This window comes from Coturnix japonica, chromosome 9 (genome assembly GCF_001577835.2).
Source record: "Coturnix japonica isolate 7356 chromosome 9, Coturnix japonica 2.1, whole genome shotgun sequence".
Lineage (NCBI taxonomy): Eukaryota > Metazoa > Chordata > Aves > Galliformes > Phasianidae > Coturnix > Coturnix japonica.
In genome coordinates, this window is record NC_029524.1 from 12,427,215 (window position 1) to 12,447,829 (window position 20,615).

General features: G+C 43.3%; 1 protein-coding gene across 15 annotated transcripts in view; it reads right to left on the reverse strand.

The window, feature by feature from the left end:
- Window positions 1-5,555: 5,555 nt before the first annotated feature.
- Window positions 5,556-20,615, reverse strand: part of LPP (LIM domain containing preferred translocation partner in lipoma) — a 306,103-nt gene continuing 291,043 nt past the window's right edge. For all 15 annotated transcript variants that reach the window (XM_032446708.1, XM_032446707.1, XM_015871615.2 and 12 more), the window contains one exon: window positions 5,556-19,501. In XM_032446708.1, coding sequence (XP_032302599.1) covers window positions 19,373-19,501 — 129 coding nt within the window. In that variant the 3' untranslated portion in view covers window positions 5,556-19,372. The remainder of the gene's footprint in view (window positions 19,502-20,615) is intronic.

Consider the following 20,615-nt stretch of genomic DNA (forward strand, 5'->3'; position numbering starts at 1 on the left):
TCCGACTCTTTAAGGGATTGTATTTCCAACTGAGTGGGTCAGATTTTTTTATGATGATGATGATTATTTTACATGAAAGCCAAGAGTTCCACATAAACACGGTGCTCTGGCAGCTTGCGTTGGCAGCACTGCCCACTCTCCATGTGTCCTGCCTACTTCAGTGGGGGTATGGGCTGACACTGGCCATATCTGCACAGTGTTAAGCAAAACCACCCTACTCTCAGCTGGCTTCCACAGCTTCACCAGGACAACAGAGAACAAGCTGCCATTCCCCCAGGAGCATCCAGTGGGGATCATAGGTTGGGTTTGTTTAGGCTGCGTTAGATCACGGGTGGTCAATGGATTGGAAATGACCCAGGAATAAGCTCCTGGGGGAGGGAGGTTTATGGTACATCATATTTTGGCCCTTGCTGATGTGCTTCAAGGTAGCAGAGATATATTTAAAAGAATAAAAAATAAATAAGAGGGAACATGTCATGCACACAATTGCTGCTTTTTTTTTTTTTTTCTGCTGAGCTGCAGGCAAGTTCCCAGTCATTCTCTGGGCAGAGGTTTGAGTGGGAGATTGTGCTTGGCTGAACCGCCTTGCTCATCCCATGATAGTGAACGGCTTAAATCCCCCATGTTTTACCTTGCACATATGTGGATGTATCACAGGAAGCTCCCTGTCTGAGCAGCTGTCACCAGCTTTGCGATGACAAGAAGCATGTCTTCAGCTTTCGGATCTGAAGCTCGTCTCTTTACAGTGCCTGTCAATGAAGATGTTCTCTGAATAAATGAACAAAGTGAAATCTTTGAATGAACAGCACATTCTTCCTCAGGTCAACTTTGCAGAGAAAGCAAATATTTCAAGAGAATATGGTTACTGCTCATAGCTCTCTGGAGCCAGCCTGCTAACTCTTCTGCGGTGGCTGTAAATCTGATAGCGGTTCAGTTTAAGGACCTTACAGATGCTATTTTAAACTGATATAATGTACCATAAATGGGATTGAAAACTCCCATATATAGCAGACAAAGCCTTTCTGGTTCATTCAGATACTCAAGGAACAGACGATCATGTATATGAGCATTTGGGCTTCATCCAAAAGTGAATGATCGCCGAAAGAATTTACATGTTCCTTGGCTGGGGAACATGTTGATTTCAGATGGCAGCAAAGGTAATACAAGGATACTGAGGGACTGCCTGGCCTCACATTTATTATTTGAATCTTGCCCTCTGACTCACCTCAGGCTCTCTGCAAAAAGGAACAGCCCCAGAAGGACTGAGGAGCCCTCCCCATATATGAAGGTTTAGAGGCTGCTCTAAACCTCTCGGTTTAGAGGCAACAAATCATATACCATCTCTGAAGGATGGCAGCAAATAGAAGCTGCTCCTACAGCCTCAGGCTGCATTTTAGGGGGTATCACCTGTCAAGCTAAAGAGATACATCAACATATGTAATACACCACTCAGCTTGTGGAATGCATTTATATGAAACCCCATGCTGAGCCAAGTGACTGCAGAAAGGCTTAGGCAGTGAGATTCATCAGTTCTCAGTGCAGGCAGCAGCCATCAGATCGTCCTATAATGGTAGAGGTTAAAAGCAAACAAGTATACCCAAATGCACATGATGGCAAGGGAAGTCTGCCTTCAAAGCATGAGAGCATCTCTATTTAACCGGGGTCAGGGGAACGTGCCCTGGGGCAGACCCTAACAACATGGGTACAGCAGGGCACCCTGGGAAGCCGCAGTCTTGGCGTCAGCCCCACGTGGGCCATAGAATGAGAGGGATCCTTGGTCTGATCTGTCTGGCAGTTTCTGTGCAGAATGGGGCCAATTTGCTGGGAAGCTTCCCACCCCCAAGGAGGGAAGAGGTGGGCCGTGAGTTTAACAAACATTTTGGTATTTGGAAGCCATTCCCAGCTCTCGTTTAACACACAGACTGCATTTCCCATTGCTAACTGGCAGCAAAGAGCTCATCAACATTTAAATAAGAGTCTTGTTAGTGCCAGCGTGAGGCAGGTTTGCATGCCAAGGCTGGCTAAGGTTTCTTGCCAAGGATTTTCTAAGAGAGAATTTCTCTAGGAAACTCCTTCAAAAGGAAGAATTCATTTCTGGTTAAAGAGAGCAAGGGCTTAATTTGAAGAGGTGCTGAGCTGGTTAAGTCAAATGGATAGTGCAAGAGCCCAAAAGCCTATGAAAATCAGACTCTAGCTTTTAAATCAATTAAATGAGGAATGGCATGCGGTGTTTTGCAACTGATCGTGATTTCCGCAATTCAAAAACTGAACAAGAATAAAGGCTGCACATGACCTCTTCCACCAGTGCCATTGGTTTGCTCCTTGATGCTGAGTATGCTAAGGTGAGGCTTGAACTACACCTGTTACCACACTATGGGATTATTATTTTCTACACATGGTCAAATGCGGCTAAATACAGGGAGGAACCGTAATATTTGGCTGTTTTTAGATCCCAAATGAGTCATGCAAATTGTGAACAGTTCTCACTCTGTGACCTCCCTTTGAGCTTCTCCATGGAGCTCAAGACCCCATCCCAGAGCGAGGGGTGTAGGTTCCAGAGTCCTGTACTATATATCACTATAGCATGGTTTATTGCCTTTCCTTGTTCTGTCATATAACAGGAATAATGTCCGTGGTGTCAGAATATGTGCATGGTAATTGGCTTTTGCAGTAATTAAATGCCTCGGTGCCAGCGTTTAATCAGCCGCCAAAGCCGTTTATTGCCTCATATACTGCTGCACCAGGAGCATTACCCCTTAATTAGTTGCTGAAATAGTGATGATTTAGCAGCGTCTTTATATTTATACTTTAAGACAGCAGATTCGGTCCAACACCAACAATATTGCAAGATAAAAAAGCAGCCCATTCTGCTATGCAGGGAGATTTGGCCTTATGTATTTTTTCCTTACCTTGTGGAAAATAGTGTCATGTGCATCTCCTGATGACACTGTGCTGGAGGTGCAGACCGCACACTGCAAGCAGTTGCTACAGCTTTGCTCCACTCCAGCACTGACCTTGTATATTTTAACTAGCTTCAGTATCAATAAAACACTGCCTTTGTCCCAGAACTCCCAGCACTGAAGAGGTGTAGTATTTCCTTGCTTTGACTCACCGTTACCAGCAATGTCTGGATTTGGTCCAGCAGAACAGGAGCACAGAGCCCTATGGTTTCCTCCCTATGCTCCTTGGGAAGGGAGATCCTCTATGTCAATGGAGGAGCAGCACTTTGTCTTGCACAGTCCTGGCAGGTTGTGATGTGTCACAGTGACAGCAGCAGCACTGCCTGATCCCAAGCCCTCTTTCCCCCTTTCCCTGCCTGTTTTTGCAGTGGAGGTGGTGCTGTGCTGTAACAGCAACTGGCTGTTTTCTGAGGAACCGATGGTGGTGAAAGGGCTTCCTCATTGCATCCATCTGTCCTCTTCAACTGCAACTGTCTGAAAGCAAGAAGTCTGGCTTACGTTGGTCTTTTGGAGCTCCTTGCCAGCAAGAGAGTTCACCCCACTATGAGATGTCTAAGGGACATTGGAGGAATGGCCCATATGTCACAGTGGGAGCCCTACACTCACATTGAACTCTTCCAGACTATTAGAGATAACAGACATGAACCCCACCCAGAATGGTAATACTGCCTGCTAAGACACTCACGACAGACATATTCCCCCAGCTTTCCAAGTTTCATCCTGCTTTTGAAACCCTGAGAAGTTTACAGAGCTCCTGCAGAATTCACTACAAAGGAAAAGTCACACTTGCTCAGTAATGAAACTCCATTTGTGACACAGAGGAAGTCATAGAACAAGTCAGCCTAGATATCCTTGAGATAAACATACAAGGCCCATCTTTGTTTAAATCCAGGTGGTTAAATCTGCGGTAGCTGGAAACAGCCATCGTGTTGAGTAAAAGCAGCTGTAGGATTGCTTCACCATTAGACCAGAACACATCCCCAACAGAGCAATATGTGGAGCTGCCAAATAGTCTGCACCACCTTCATCCTGCCCTGGACCCCTCGTACAGCTGGCCTTGGCACCTGAGCTTTAAATACACTTCACTCCCAAGGCTTTTTTTGTCTTCAAAGGATTCTCTTTGCCTTTGATTTCAAGAAAAGCAGCACCAAACGATCAAATTAATAGCTCCCCACCCTTGGCCTTCGCCTCTGGCCCTTGGCCTACTAGTGCATTTTGATTTGTGTGTGGACAACACATCCCTGGAACTTTTCCATCCTAACAAGTTTAGGAAAAAATACCTTGTGCTATAAAGGAAGTAATAATATTGAGTTTGAAAAAACTATACAGTAGTTTGAACTGACTTGAAAGCCTACAACATCACGCTCCCTTTACTGCCAAGACAAAGCCTTTTGGACTCCCGTGTCCTGTAGGAACAGCCTGCAGGCTTCATCTCTTCCTGAGGGAGAACACAGGCCCTTCCTAAGGTCCCTTGGGAAGTGGGAGGAGGAGCTGGGAGTGAAGCTGCTGCTGCTTTCAGAGCTAACAAAGCATCCCCTGACAAAACATAACCTACTAAGCAAGTCCTTCACGTGCACTGGAGGTAGGAAAGGAAGCACGGGATTTTATTTGCAGCCAAGAATATTTAGCCTGGACATGAAGAAAAGCTGTCCAAGGGTGAAGACAATGCAGCTATGGAATAGGCTGCTAAAGGAGGTTGTGGGATCTCCAGCTGCGGATGTCTTGAAGGAGACGCTAATTAAATTTTGTCAGGAGTGATAAAGGGGAACGGATTTAGCTGCATTGTAAGTCTTGGGATCTTTCTACAACTCCATGAAAAAACTGCCTTAAGAAAACTACTTTTTCTGATATGAATGGAGGACTCACCTCAGTTGACCCTAAAAGACAGAACAACGCAGTCCCTTCCACAGAGTGACTGATCAAACTCCAGGCTCTCTCTCAAAGAAAGAATGGTAGAACTTCTCCACAAGATACAGAAGGCTGCAGGGCCACCTCAGACATCAAATCTGCCTTCTTGGCTGCTGGAGTTCATCGAGACAAATCCCACCTGAAGATAACCCTGTACAGGAAAAGAATTTCTGAGAGCAAAAGGGCTTTATAAAAAAGGTGCATGAATGGAGAGTGGAGAGACACAGCAGCTAAAAATGAGGTGCAGATGTTTAGTGGGTAAGAATCAGCTTACCTGGAGACACACTGGATTCCCCATTACCTGAAATGTTTTGGTCGGGGAAAGCGCTTGCTGAGGGTTTGGTGCTGTGCCAGGTGCTTTCACTGGAGAGATGAAGGTCAGGCTCTATGATGAGCAGCAGAATTTTTGAAGCAGATTGGGCAGGACCAGGAACAATTCAAGTTATTTACTGCAGCGACGGCCTAGAAACAACATCCTTTAAAGCGATACACATTGCAAGCCATGCTTTTTTGCACCCAACAGGGAAGGAGGCTCTCGGATTAAGTATATTAAGGAGCTACACGGTGAATTTTTGAATGCAAAAGGGAGAGAGATGGAGGATGTGAGGCATAATTGCAGGTGGAGTTTGGGAGAAAGTAAATACCATTCGACTTGAAAAAATAATTTCACACACTAGCAAACAGAAATGAAATTTATAAGGAGTTTATTGGATTGGTAAAATGTAATAAAAAAGCATTTGTGATACTTCTTCTGCAAAGAAAAAAAGGCATCTGGCGATTTTGCATATTTATTTTCCCTTACAAAACATCAGAAAAGCATAACTGATAAAATAAGGATAACAACTGAAAGAGCAGAGCAAAGAGGAAAATACATCTCAATATAATTGGATAATGCATAATAAAAATACAGAAAACACATGCTTAAAACAGCTTTCATTCTCTTACAGTAAAAAGTCATTTTATGTGTTGAATAAAAAATATACGCTGGCTGCTCTGAAAATTGCAGTTTAGAAGAGGTAACTAGCTGAGAACAAAATATATATATCTATAGATATTTATAAATATAGAAAACGTGTATATGCTGTATCTGTCCTCAGAACAAAGTGGAATACATGGTTTTCAATTCATGCACACGAGTTACCAGAGAAAAAAAAACTTCATATATTACCTAGCAGACCAATCCTGTAAGGTGCTGACTGCATTTCCTGAGTGCCTTCAAAGCCCTGCTGAAGTAGTCAGTGAAGGAGACGAGTGGCCTGATGGGTTCAGTGAGAAGGGAGGGTGCTCAGCATCTCATAGGATGCGCACTCAGCAACCTGCAGGATCTGTGAAAACTCCCATGACAGAAGGATTGGGCCCCTCACGGTCTGGGGGGATGCTTGTGCTCAGCAAGGGGGGAAAAACTGTTTTCCCCGTGTTCTGACAGATAGGAGACCAGTCCTAAAAGCTCAAGTAATGTTACTTCATTAGGATCTGAGGGCATGGAGTTTGCAGCAAGAAGGCATCCCTCACATCTGGGGAATGCCCCTCTGTCGCCCAGATACCCAGGCTAGTGATTCACATTTCAAAGGAAGATGCTTCCCATACCACTGGGTCTCTGCTAATGCAGAACAAGATGTGTGACCAGTCACACTCCCCTCCCAACTGCAACAACGGAAATGACACAAAACCTGCTCTACCTCGGCTAGACCAGCCACTACCATAAAGCTGAAATACCACCCTGCACCTGGCCACATCATCCCCTATGAATTAATACACAGCCAATAAACAACACCACTGGTGAACCCCAGGGCAAACAGGTCTGCAGTTAGCAAGGACAGCCAAAGCACAGAAGCAACAAGAGGGCAAAGATGTTCCTGGGCATGCCCTCCTTATAGCCTGGGAGGGCTAAACAGATCTCCCAGCCTTGGGGGCTTTCACCATGAACCATTCAGCCAAGAGAATCAGGACTCCTGTCTCATCTGACTGACTGGAAGGTAGGCACCTGGAAGCTGCTCTCCTGCACAGTCCAAAATACAAGCTGTGGCTGGGGAAATTACAGGACCTTTAAGGAAGCTGAATTCTCATGAAGGCACATCCTGTCTAGCAAGATCAAGAGAAAGTTCAAGCATAACTTTGTTCTGTCTGTATCCCTCACAATACTTTCTTCAGATTCTCCAGAGGGAGAATAGATAAGACAATCTGATAAGATTGAGACTTATAAATATGAGATACACCCATATACCTCCATACGGAGCAGCTATCTGCCAGACAGGGTGCTGTGTAAACCAAGACAACAAGCTCTGCTTATCCCAGTGGAGAACTGATGCTCGAAATTAACCACTTCTGTTCTATACCACTTCCATAACTTCCATCTCTGCTTGGTAACAGGGTTATTTCTCTGCTACCCACGAAGGACTACTGCAGGTGACTAAAAAGGCACACAGTGAAGAGAAAGGAATGTGCTTTTTGTATATGAAGTTCAATTAACAGCCTTCTCATCTTGCTGGTTGTGCTAGTTAGGTGCTTGTCAAGTGCTTAGCTACTTGGTCATTGGGCACATTAGAAATACTATTATTTAGATGGTTAGAGCAAAGAACAAAATCAGGCTCAGAGGACAAGGCAGAAAATGTCCCATCCCTTTGCCAGCATGAATGGGTTTCCTATCCATACAGAGCTGTCATTAAAGTATTGGCAGATGTAAAGAAGTGCCTCAGTTCTGTGTTTTCAATGGGTACCATCTCAACAAAGCTGAAACACAAACCACAACCTTTGGCTATGCATTTCATTGTAAACTGCTCTTACGTAACCCTGAGCGAAACACCAGCACAAACACAGCCTACTCAGAGCAGGACTTCATCTGCTTCCCTGCAGATCTTCATCACTGCACAAAGACAGAGCCACTGAAAAGCAAAAGTTAAATTAAATTTCAGCATCTATGCCCTTAAGTTTTTGCCACGTTTATTGTTTCCACCTCACTTCTATCAGATGAAATAGGGCTGGCTAGTTCTTTTCCTATCCAAGCTGGCTTTGCTCGCTGGGCTGTCACGGTGCTGGCACAGACCCATGGAGACAGGACTTCCCACACCTCAGGGGAATGCTCAAATGGGGATATTTTTCAAATATCAAACTATTCCTGTTCACCATACGCTCTGCTTCCAAAAATACAACAAGCATCTGAGCCTTTAAACAAGTGGACCAAGCCTTTCAAGTTTCTTAACAATGTTTTCAAGCCAGGGTAAGGAGGGATGGGAATATATTTTCCTACTTAGAGGAGATAATGAGGAACCCAGCGTTCCTGGCTGTGGCATGCTGTGTATCACAAAGCTGAGGTCTGTTGCTGAGCCCGTTCTGCCAGCCAGCCCCTGCGAGACAGAAATGGCAAGAGAAGGGTATTTCTGCGCTGATGAACTTGGAGTGAAATGAGGGGCAGTAGATGGGAAGGAAAGGCAAAGACAGGTACACAGCATGGAAATGACTTGCCTGGAGCAAGCATACAAGTAGGTTATATTTGCCATTTTTCTACCTATCTCCTCATTCCTTTAGCCTTGTTCCCAAAAACTAGTTTGGGAACCGAGGGAAGGGGAGGGGGAGCAGCAATTTGAACAGGGCAGATGCTCCAGTTTAAACCACATCTTCCTAAAAGGAACTGAGGGTGGGGGCAGGGAAGATGGCTATTATTAATGTCCTTCCGTATATAGCAAAGCAGACATCCTGCATAATGGCAACACAATACATCAATAATAGCCCAAGAATAGCTTCCTACCGTTTTTTTCCCCTGACAGTTAGAAACATAAAGAGAAAAATCAAGCTGCTGAGATAAATAGCTGAGTCTCCACCCCCACCTCAAATTGCCTTGGCATATTTTAAGAGATAAATGGTTCTATGAGAAATTTAAATAGCTTTCTCTTTTCTTTTTTGGCAGCTGCAAGAACTGGGTCAGGTGTAGAAATTATTAATTTCGAAGCCTGAAAAACCCATGTTTGAAAGTAAGGTGGTTTTTTTTTTTTCCTTTAAAGCATCAACTTTCTTAGAAGTAGTTCGAGAAAATATAGAACATTGTGCTTTGTATTTTCTTAATAAAGTCAAACCCCAAATAATTAACAGCGCTGGCTGCAGAGAAGGGACAATTTGCATAACACTGTAATGGACATTGAAAATATCCACAGTAGATTCTTCATGTTTTTTTATGCACTGTGTACAGTGTTTGCACAATGGCTTTCAGCCCTCCTGATCAAACACGGCACTGGGAATAGTGCTGGTAGAAAAAGGTTGGGGGGCACCATTCTGTAGTTTAACTCTAGAAGGCATCTCTTAAGAAAGAGGAGTAATGTGGGGTGAATGGTAATGAGCACCACCCAGGTGACAGCTCACTCAGCACCAGGTCTCAGGACCAGAAGCTGGGCTGCCCAGGGCTGTGTGAGCCAGAGCTCAGTGCTGGGGAACCTGGTACTGAACAGATCACTGCTGCCCCATTCCCACTCCTGCTTCACGCTGCTAACAGCAGTTTCAGCATCACACAGAGAAGCCAAGCTAAAAGCCATCTTCCTCCTCCTGCCATATATGGAAGATTTCTTTGCAACCACGAAACCTCGAACCTTACAGAAAAGAATGCTGAAATCCTGTAGAAACTGCTTAGAGCAACGAAACAGTGATATACAGACCCCCCTCACAGGATGGTACACTAGCATAAGACCTGTAAAAGGTTTGATTTTCCAGTCCTACAAAGACTCTGAGATGCTGAAAGGTACAAAGCTGGCATGCAGCCTGCTCCCTTTGCTGGTCAAAATCTCTCCCTTCTGTGTCCCAAATCAGGCAGATACATGAGAAGGTGGAGGACTCCCTTGGTCAGAGCTGCTGCACCTCTGCAGGGCTCACGGCTCGTGTTGTTCTTCCCTCAGTGATCAATCAAACATTTATAAGGTGACAAAGACACAGATGTAAATAGAACTGCAATGCCTAGAAAGCCAGAGCACAGATAGGATCAGAGACAGACTGTAATTACAGGCCCTGCTACTTATTACATAGGCCAGCAGTGTTACATGAGCCTTCTGTGGAAACTTCCTGTGTAATTAATAAAGGAGAAACAAAATACTTTCGCAATCACTTTTCTAGATTTCACTGTGGGGGTCCAATCCTGCCATCCTGGATTAGCTCTAATCATAGTCAGTCTATCACTGCCTAAACTGAAGGCATCTGTTCTGTCAAAGGTAAAAAAGAAAAAGAACAAACAAACAAGCACCAAACTTCACTGCAAACCTACACTGTTCCAATCAAGGAGGAAAGGAAATCGATCCTGAAAACTCCCGCCCAGATCGTAATCTGACAGTGTATTCAAGGCATCTGGCAATAAAAAAAGAGAAGAAAGAATGCTATGAAATATTTAAAACCCTGCTTCTGTCAGGAATACGTGAGAGGGGAAAGGTGCATCTGAAAAAGCGGCATTATTTGTAAGCTGAAAAGGAAAACGCCACCTTTTGCACAGAGATGCCCTTGCCCCAATCAGAGTTGTCCTCAGGAAAAGCACCAGGCACTGATTGAACAAGGAAAAGTCAAGGCTGCACATGAGCAGGACCAAGGAGGCTGCCCTGCACATCATGGTTTGCAGCGTGGGATGTCAAAGAGAAGGCAAAGGAGAATGTTGATAATACGGTAAAATAGCTGAGTGTATGCAGCTCTAACTGATCCTCATCTAAAGCTTCAATGAGATTTTCAACAGAGATGGAAAATGGGGCATCCCCAAGGAAGGATTTCTCCCAACACCACCACTCTTAATACTGAGCTTCTTACTAAAGAGGACGGCCAAGGATGCAAAGCTGCCCTGTGTGCTCTGAGATGCTGCATCCACACCTGCATGCAGCACAGCTCCTGTAGAAACCATAGGAGACTCCAGGACCAGTGCTGGGCATACAAATGGGAACAGAGCGGTCCTGATAAGCTGAAACAAAAGGCACTTTGGAACAAAACTGGCACGGCCACAATCCCCACAGTGCTTGTGTAAGATAGCAAGAAAGAACCCCTAGAACGTATTTATCAAAAGCCATTTTATGCAGATTCTTTTTTTTTTCCTCCTGAATATTTAAAACGTGGCGAATATTAAACTTCAGAGATTCTTAATATGTTCCAAAGCCCCACGGACCTTTGAAATGCTACTTCATCAATATGCAACATCTAATCTTGTCAAAAAAAAAAAAAAAAGCAAAAAAAAAAAGGAAAAAGAAAAGCTCTTCATCCTTTGCTTATAGAGGTTACAGAAAGAATCGCAAAGGAAAAAAAAAGAAAGAGAAAAAAAAAACAACCCAAACACAATCAGACTTCCAGCTACTTATGAAATAGGTTAAATTCGCACTGGTTGGGAAAGTTTCACTTTCTGCATGGAAGAGGGAAAGTGCCTGTACGTGCACTGCTGCTGGAAGCTGCTCCTGAAGTGTGAGGCTGAAACTGTGTAGCTGGATTACAGTAAGCAGTTTATTAAGAAACCGAGGCTTGTGGCTTTGCATACTGTTTCAGGCAAATGCACCCTCAGGATCCCCCCCCCTCCAAAGGCCAGCAGACAGCACGCCACCTAAAAACCCATTCTTGTCCAAAACGCTGTGGTTAAAATGGCTTTGCTTGTTTATAAAGTTTAGTGTTTCGTATCGCTTGCATCTGACCTTCAGCAGAAAGAAAAGCTCAGTTAAATTGTGCAAATATGTACCAAATGGGAGCAAGGGAAAGAGGCCAAAAATGCTGCATGAGCTTTTGCAGGGCTGCAGCCTTTTAGGAGCAGCAGCGAGATGAACTGGATGAGAGGCCAAATTGATTTAGGCTCCAGGCAGGGGCTTAAAACACCACAACATCCAAATTCACAAAGAAAATGTTCTGTTACTGCAACCCCAAATTTCCTGTGCACGAAAACACTGTTTTCTTTCATCTTTGGGAGATGCTCGTTCTGTAATCCGACATTTAAAAACGAACAAACAAACAGGAGTCAGCTGACAAAGGCTTCTTGCTGGTGAATGGAAGTAGGTCACTGAGTATTCTGCCTGTGCAGTCTGGCTTAATATCGGTGTTGTACGCAAAACAGTAATAAAACTGCACTGGAGACAGGGAGAGAGACTCTAATTTTGTCTTTTCTATGAAAATTAGCATTAGCATTCTGCATTAATGTGCAATGCCTCCCCAGCACCCGATATCTGGATAATTAAAAAAAGCAGAATAAAGCGCAGAGAAAAGCACACACTAAATTAAACAACAAAAAACCCTCACTGGTCAGCTTGCGTTTAAAGACATCTAAGTATGAGTAATCGGGCAAAGAGGAATTTTCCTGAAGGAACATAAAAGAAAATGAAAGCTCCGCATACAAGACCAAATAAAATCTTCTGTCTCTCGCAAATGCAAATGCTGGCTGCCCTTTTTACACAAACATATTAAAGGAATAAAATTGGAGGAAAATTAGAAAAAAAACACCAATAAAACAGTAAAAAAAAGAAAAAAACCCTAATAAATTCATTTTTGAAGAAAAAAAAATCTTTAGAAACAAACAAACTATCCTTCAAACAAATTTCTTCATGATACGATGATCCCTGCAATCATGTGGTTCTAAATTAGACGGTTAAATACGACTGAAAAAGTAAGGCACAATTTCACAATCATTTTAAAAAGCAATAATTATAATCATTTTCTTTGATATCCATGTGGCAGCCCACTGATACTGTGGATGCATGAAACTACTTGACTAAAGATCTGGAAAAGTTTTTCCGACTCCCAGCTAAGCCTTGCAATACCTCCATGCAGTAAGTAGCGAACCATCTCCATTGCAAGGAGGAACACAAGTCGAGTGAATGGAAAAAGAGGGTAAGATTGCCACTTGTGGCAAAGGGAGGGCAGGGGCAAAAAAAGGGACCCCATGTGCCATCTTCCCAGCAAGAGGTGCTGACCCCTGGCAAACAGTACCTAAAGGGGGGCTGTAAGAAAGAAGGGGATGAACTCTTTAGCAGGGTTTGTTGTGACAGGACAAGGGGAAACGGTTTCAAACTATAAGAGGGGAGATTTAGACTGGATACACTACACTGAGGGGTGGTGAGGCACCGGCACAGACTGCACAGAGGTGGTGGTGCCCCGTCCCTCAACTCAAATGGTTCTATAAGGCTATGAAATGTAAAGGTAATGCCACCCTGGGACTTCTGTTTCCTTCCTCATTTTCTAAAAGATCATCTAGTCATGATGAGAAATGTGGACAAGCAGTAAACCAGAAAGTTTGAGCTGAGCGCTCTCAATACCAGTGATCATTTCATGGGTAGTTGCCTATACACATAACACGAAGCCAAAAGAATCATATCACAGAATCACAGAGTGGCTTGGGTTGGAAGGGACCTCAAAGATCACTTAGCTTCAACCACTTGCCATGCACAAGGTTGCCAGCTGCTAGACCAGGCACATAGAAGCACAGAACGGCCCGGAGATCAGGAACACACAGCCAGGAGAAAAGCCCAGTGGGCATAAGCAGCTTAATAATACAGTCTAAATAACTGTGCTCAGTTGTAGCCCCGCAACCACGTTGCATGTGCATGTGAGTGCACACATTCGAGTGTTCTGCAAGTGTTTGTAGTGTTTTTACGTCCCAGCAGAGAACTTGCAGGCTGAAAAGAGAGCCATTCCCTATGGTCCACCAGGAAACCTACTGAGGTCATGGTTTTCTCTTGGCCTTCTAGATGCCATTCGAACGTTATAATTTCACAAGCATTAAGTCTTCTATCTCCTGCAATACTCAGAAGCACCAAATGCCAGGTAGGCAACTGACTGCTGCAAATTCAAGCTTGAAAAGCGGAGGAAGACAGGTAATGTTTGTAGAAATGTCTAAGGAGAAATTCCATCCCCAAACCCAGAAGGGCGATGAAGTTCAATCAGTATCTTTTGATCTTCACGGCGGTTGCCATAGTGTGCTCTTTTCCCCCCAGTAATTATAAAGAAAAAAAACTGCAGTTGCCACAGCAAAGTCCCAGGCAGTTCCCGCAGCCACACTACGGCTTTAAGAGGAGAAAGAAAAACCAACCCAACAGAAGTAACACTGTTATTTTAAGAAGAGTCACATTATTTGGATTGTTCTGGCAAAGGAAACAGTGACTTCAAAGTTAGCAGAGCAAGTCAAAAACAGGGGAAAAATATCTTGTGAGAAGTTTAAAAGCTTTTTTTTTTTCTTTTTTCTTTTTTTTAATTTCACCAGGCCCAACATTGAACCATTTTCCAAGAACGTGTGCTCTTTTTTTCTCCTTTTAAATGAATCTTTATCCAAAGAAGGTTTGAAAATCATCACAGAAACATTAATTGACCAGCAGAAGAAACCCAAGAAGGGAAACAAGACTTGAGAAAGGAGACGAAGATTTTTGAGAAATGAAAATATTTGTCAACAATTCTGAAATCTATTTAGATAAAAATTCAATATGGTTTTAATTATAACAGTAAGAAATACTGTTGTGGATAACACTGCAAAGAGAGAATTTCTCATTAAAAAGAAGGCCCTTTCAATATCACATAATTTAGTGTAAAAATTGGGACCAGCTCGAACTGGAAATAGTGTTCTCCAGCTTCCTCAACTGGCGCATTACCAGCCTCCAGATAGTTCTGAGTGGTTCCTGCCATCCTTTGGCAACAAACCCTCTATTAACATCACTAGTGTTCCCTATTGAGAATTCCACCACCATGAGATTCTTCCCCACATCTCTACTAGCTCTGACTTACAGGACTGAAATGTATGCCAAGTGTAGGCAACGCAACTTGGGAAACAAATATCAAATCAACGCGATGAACCAACGGCAGGAATCAGATATCAATAACAAAACAGTTCAAAAATCAATTCCTTACTGAGCTGTTCACTCAAGGCACTATATGTCTACCATGGTTACACAAGAAAGGCAACCATAGACCTTCTCCAGGCTCCTGTTATCCCTCATCTTCTGGACTACCTCAAATCAAAAGCAACAATCCCCTAATACCAGCATTTCTCAGGCCTAGGCTATGCTTTGCTGACCACAGCCTGGCAGGAGCTGGAGCAGGTACAAAGAGATTTTAGCATAACTTGTTGCATATTCCCTTTAACTACCACCAACTTCAAAAGACAACTTTTCCTCATTCTTCTCAGGCACACTTCGCTGATAGGCAGGAAATCAATGTAAGGCCCATATCCCATGGAAGCCTTGCTCCTGCCATCAGGCCGAACACCTTAAATGGAGTCCACTCTGATGAATACTTTGCTACTCTCACACGCCTATAATTTAGTCATTACCCAAGTGTTTTGCAGTTGTGATAAAAACCCAAGAATTAAAATGTTTAGAAAAACCAACAAAATTAAAGGTACATTATCTGATAAGCTAAGGCAATGGTGTTGCTTTCTGTTTTCAAAAGCAACGCTCAGGCAATGATTAAAATAAGTGACAATAAAACCATCACATTCATAAAATCGTAGTGTTAGCCTTGGGGATGTGCATAAGGATTGGGCTGTAACCAAGGCAACCCAAGCTTTGGGAGAAAGTTTAAGCAGACATTTAAAGCCATGCTTCAAAGATAGAGTAAATCTGGCTGTAGGGCTACTTGTGACATATGGAAAGTGCCACAGCCACCCCGTGCCAAGCACTGATCTTGTAACAACTCACCCTCCCAATGTCCAGATGTTACGTTTGATCTCTTGCTGCATGCCCTCCTGCATAAAGGTGACACAGGAGCTGTACCACACATTCAAGTGAGTTTGGCAGAAATTTGACTGTGTCTCCATCCTACCCAGCTCCAGTATATCTGATGGGGTGATATAGAGTCAGTCTGGCACTAATGACTGCAGACCCATAGCTTATAACGCACCATGCAAATGGCTTTAAGCCTATGCTTAAACAATCCCCACAGGCTTAAATATTTTGCTAAATCAGAACCTGATTCCTGGACCCTTCTGTGCCCTGTCTGGACACAAGAATCACAGGATCAGGCCCTACTTGCCAACAAATGCTCAAAGAGGCCAAAGCAGCACAAGCGAAAACTCTGCAGACTCAAACAGTGGGGTGTGTGTGATCTTCCAATTCTTTCTGAAAAGAATGGGCTTGACTTTACCACAGGCACAAATGAAGTGATATGTATATATGTTGTTGTTGTTGTTTGGTTTTTATGGCTAACACGTGCACCTTAAAAAGGTAAGGTCTCTTTGGCAAAAACTCCTTCTTGGAGCAGATAAATCAGGTTGTATTGCAAAATATGATAAATATCATGATGCAGGAATATCCCAGTGGTTCTTAATTGCAGTACAACTAAGATGAGCCCACTAACATTTTCCAGTCAAATCCTGAAGCATCAGAACGGAGACTCCCATGAACACGTGGGTGATGAGAGCCTCTATGTTACATGCATACATATATATGCACATATATATATATGCACAGTCTTCCAAATGTATTTACAGCAATTTTAGAAGCCAAAACACCACGCATTACAGAAAACAAAGAGGGCTGATTTGGGCTCTTAATCTTTCCAACAGGCAGATGGCTTCGGTGTTCCAGGGGTGAAAACAAAAGCATGATAGTACCTTTGCCCAGATACGTCAGGTCCAGAAATTAGCCACAGGACCTCGAACAATAACGCTACTCAATCTTTGACAACCACTTTCCATCCATTGGGTATTTAATGCGTGAAAAGTTTGGCTCTCACCTCCCTGCACACTAGCCCAGCTCACCACAGCACCCTAATAACACAGATTGAGATCTAGACCTCCTGGCTGGCCCTTAGCTTTGAAATGGGCTGGAATCCCAAACCTACATACCAGCAAACTTTTCTGGAAGGAGAAAACAGAACTCCAAAATCAGGAGTTTGGGCCAATCTTTGATTACTTTAATTCTCACAGCATCTCTGGGAAGTTGTAAAGAAGCTTTCTCGTGCAAAGAATGAGAAGCCATATGACTTTCCCCAATTTCAGCCTATACCATGGCATTGCAAAGCCCAAGGGCTCTGGACTTCAGTCCTCCTGAGTCTAGGCCACATTCTGCAGGCGGGTACATAAGCTTGTTTCCATCACTTACCCCAGCGGTGTTCATGAGAGTCTCATCAGCCACCCGATTTAACACTAATGAGAACAAAGTTCAGAGCTGCCCGATGAATGGCTTCTTTTGTGCTTGGGTGCATCAGGTCCTCCCCTGTGCTTGCAGAGATGTAAAACCAGTGGTGCTAGCAATCCTAGCTCTGAACTCCAGTGTTCCTGTAGGGTTAATTCAAACTGGATTCGCTCACTAGTTGCAAGAGTTTTTGACTGCTGCTTGAAGGGGCTGCCTGTAAAAAGCGAGTTCAGAAGAATCTTACGTGCCACGGTTCAGGGAGCAGGAGCCCAGATGGAATCTGGCAGGAGTCGCCCTGCAAAAAAATCTGTTTATGTCTGAGGCAGTAAAATTCTTGAAGGCCAGGGCAGAAATCTAGTATAAAAAGGCAAAATGCTTCAGTACAGCCGCTATGGTGGAGAACGATTTCTTTTGCTTAATGATGCCACCCTTCTACAAAGAAGGATTCATTTTGAGCTGTGAATTTTGGGAATCTTCCCCGACACCAAAGGAGTTTGCCAACATACAAACCATGTGAGGAACAGAGGTTTCAGATTGGTATTTCTGTATTTGAATTTACTGTATGCAGCTAAAGCTATTACAGTTCACAGTGCTCTTCCATAGAAGTTAGTGCTAACCTGAAAGGAAATGCACTGTTTGCAGGAGCTGCAGTGACTATCTCAGTTTTTCTTTGTTTTCTATCAGTCCAGCTCATCTAACTTTTTCGTCTTTTCCCCCAGCAGCAGGGTAATTGTATCAAGCTTCTGTTATAGAGACTGAAGATAAAAGCGCCACATTTGCATTGTTTTTCAGTGGGCATATGACAAACTTCTCCTAATACTGTTGAAAAGCGCCAGTTTGTCACTAATAGGATCAATCAGCCCGCAACTGTTTCAGCTCTGCTTTTTAATTTGTTAAGTGCAAAGAAAGGTAGTCTCTTTGATTACATCTGCAAATAAGATATTAATGTCAATTCAGTGATACGAAAATTACTCCCTCACTGTGTAATTTGCACCTTACTTATTATGGGTTTCATGAACAAGAATATTATAGCTGCTCAGACTGAGCCACGAATTTATAATTTATTTTTTCTAATTAACAAAATGGGAAAAAAAAAATAATAAAAAAAGCCCACAAACACCAAAATGACAAAAAGAAAGGTTATCTCTGCCCAGCTTTTTATTTACCTTGGCACATGTGTTACCTCTGGACAGAAGATGAAAGTGCTGCTCCTGGCCCAGCACTCTTCTGCAATGACATTTCACCAGAGAGGAGTAATAAGTGGCTGGGATGAAAATGAAAGAAAAAAAACCCAAACATTTGCTTTTTTGGGATGGCACAGAGAAGGGTTTAACACCTTCTCCAGCTTTAAGACAAAAACTGAACAACTGCATGGTTCTTTTGCCGTTGTTGGAATAAGATACCTTTTCCAATGGGAGCTCCAGATCATGCGTGTTCACTTCAGAGAGACATCTATCCCTGATTCAGTTCCTGTTACAGCTGAAGGAAAATCCTCCCATTTCAATAAACAACAGAACAAGACTCTGGTGCTTAAATATCTACCCAGAAGCCAGCACAGCCATTGGTCCCACTATAGCGAGCAGCATAAGATTTTTTTGAGCATCGCTTTGCACTGCAGTTCTATGTAGTCTTTTTTTTTATTTAACCACTGGGATTTTTAAAGAGTGTTTTCAGCCTCAGATCCTTAAAAGACCTTCTCAGCAGACATGATTGGCTTATACCTCTAGTAAATCAAAAGCACATTGTGTGTGTGTGTGTGTGTGTGTGCAAGCTCACATCTTTCTGTGATTGCTCATATATTGTGAATTGGAAGCATCACTACTGAATAAGTTTATGCAATAGCAAAAATATAATTCCATAAGAAAAAGAAAAAAAAAACAACAAACCCAAACCTATAGAACTGGAAGGGAATGGAGGCAAGTAAGGACCTAAGAAGAAACACATAGACAACAAATCTGTGTCTCAAAAAGCTCAAGGTCACATCTGCACCCTTACATGCAGTACTGTCAAAGTTGCATTACTTAAGTCATAATAAGGAGTGCTAGTTCTGCTCTCATCTTCTGTGGCTGTTGAGCCATTTCTGCTGGTGATCCATTAAAGTCAAAGAGAAGATTCCCATAGTTGATCAGGTTTCCAAAATGACTTAGAAAAAGGAACTAGCTCAGCCACATTTCACCAGTTCAGACCTTCTTCCACAGGCAGATAACTTAGCAGCTGGTGGTCTGACTTGCCACCCTCTGGAAGACTCATGTCTAAGTCAGGTACCTGTTGCAGACAGTCTGAACACGGCCACAGAACCGCCCTCTTGCTCCAAAGCCTTCCAGTTTTACTTTTTTAAAACAAACAAACAAACAAATGAACAAACAAACAAAGATTCAGGCCCTAGGTTGGAAAGAAATCATGCAAAGCTTGTGCAATTCCCCCAGCAGGCATCCTGGGGAGGGTCACAGTTGGTACTCAGAGATCAGTGCTGGCCTTGGCGGTCAGAGCCTGGATCCGAGCTGAGTTGCAGGTCTTGCAGAGGATGTGCCCATCCAGAGGGTAACAGCCCTGATTGTCCCCCTCAGACAGGAGGCCGCCACAGTCCTAGGAAACCAGCAAACAGAGCAAAGTAAGAAATATGAACCATGTTACCTGAAGAATTTATTAGGCAAAGAAGCTCTCCTCACTCTCCTCCTTGTAACAGGATCCAGCCTGAGTCAGCACAAAGCATGAAGCTGAGGCATGTGATGACTTTCATGATTAAGACATTTCTCGATAAGAGACAATGCTGCAGAGAAGATGGGTTCCCAAGCTGTCTGCTGAATTTAATCCAATTGAAAGTAAAAGGAGATTACTCCCTTCACATTTCTGAGGAAGGAAAGGTCTTTAGCAATGGTGAAAGCATCAAACTAAGCACAGATTTATTATTGCAAAAAAAAGATAAAAAGGAAGCGTCCCTGAAAAGGAAATTTGGTAGTAATATCTGACTACAGGTAATCTCCTTTGGACAAGTTGATGCCACAAAACTGCAATATTCTCTTCTCAGGGGTGACTGCTAAGCAAACTCCCTGCCTGTCACCCATGACCAGAACTGTCACCAGTGTTTGTATTGAAATTGGTGCAAAAGGTTGTGGCTGAAAAGAAGATATCACTGAGACAGGAAGAGAGGAAATCTCACTGTAAGGCCCCAAACCTGCCCCAGACACCTCAGCCTCATGTAGAGCCAAGTACAGCTGCAGGGAGCACTGGGAATTACTTCTCCCGATGTGATCAGACAATCGTTTGGGAATGAACTGCTGATGGAGTTGCAATGAGGAGATAACAGCTTGCTTAGAGGCCGCATCTCTTTGTCAAAAAACTGTGTTTGTAAATACACCTGGCAAGGAAACGGTAGGAAAAAAAATATTGCTATTGCTCCAGTTGAGATAGTTGAGATGCATGGAGGTGAAGGCCAAAACACAGAAGGACTGTCAGGCATTGCACAAAGACTGCTGTACCTTACTGATCTGGGAGACTGGCTCATGTGGAGCCTTTGAGAGCTGCATTATGCAGAGATGATAGCTTAGCAATCTTTGGACCAGCAAATCCATATGAGTACATAAGGTCAAGTCTGCAGCAGTTCAGTTGCCCATGAGATGATGCCCTAAGCTAATAATGTACTGATCCAGTACAGAATCTACTGACTACATTGGATTTCAAGGAATTGTGTGCCTGTGTC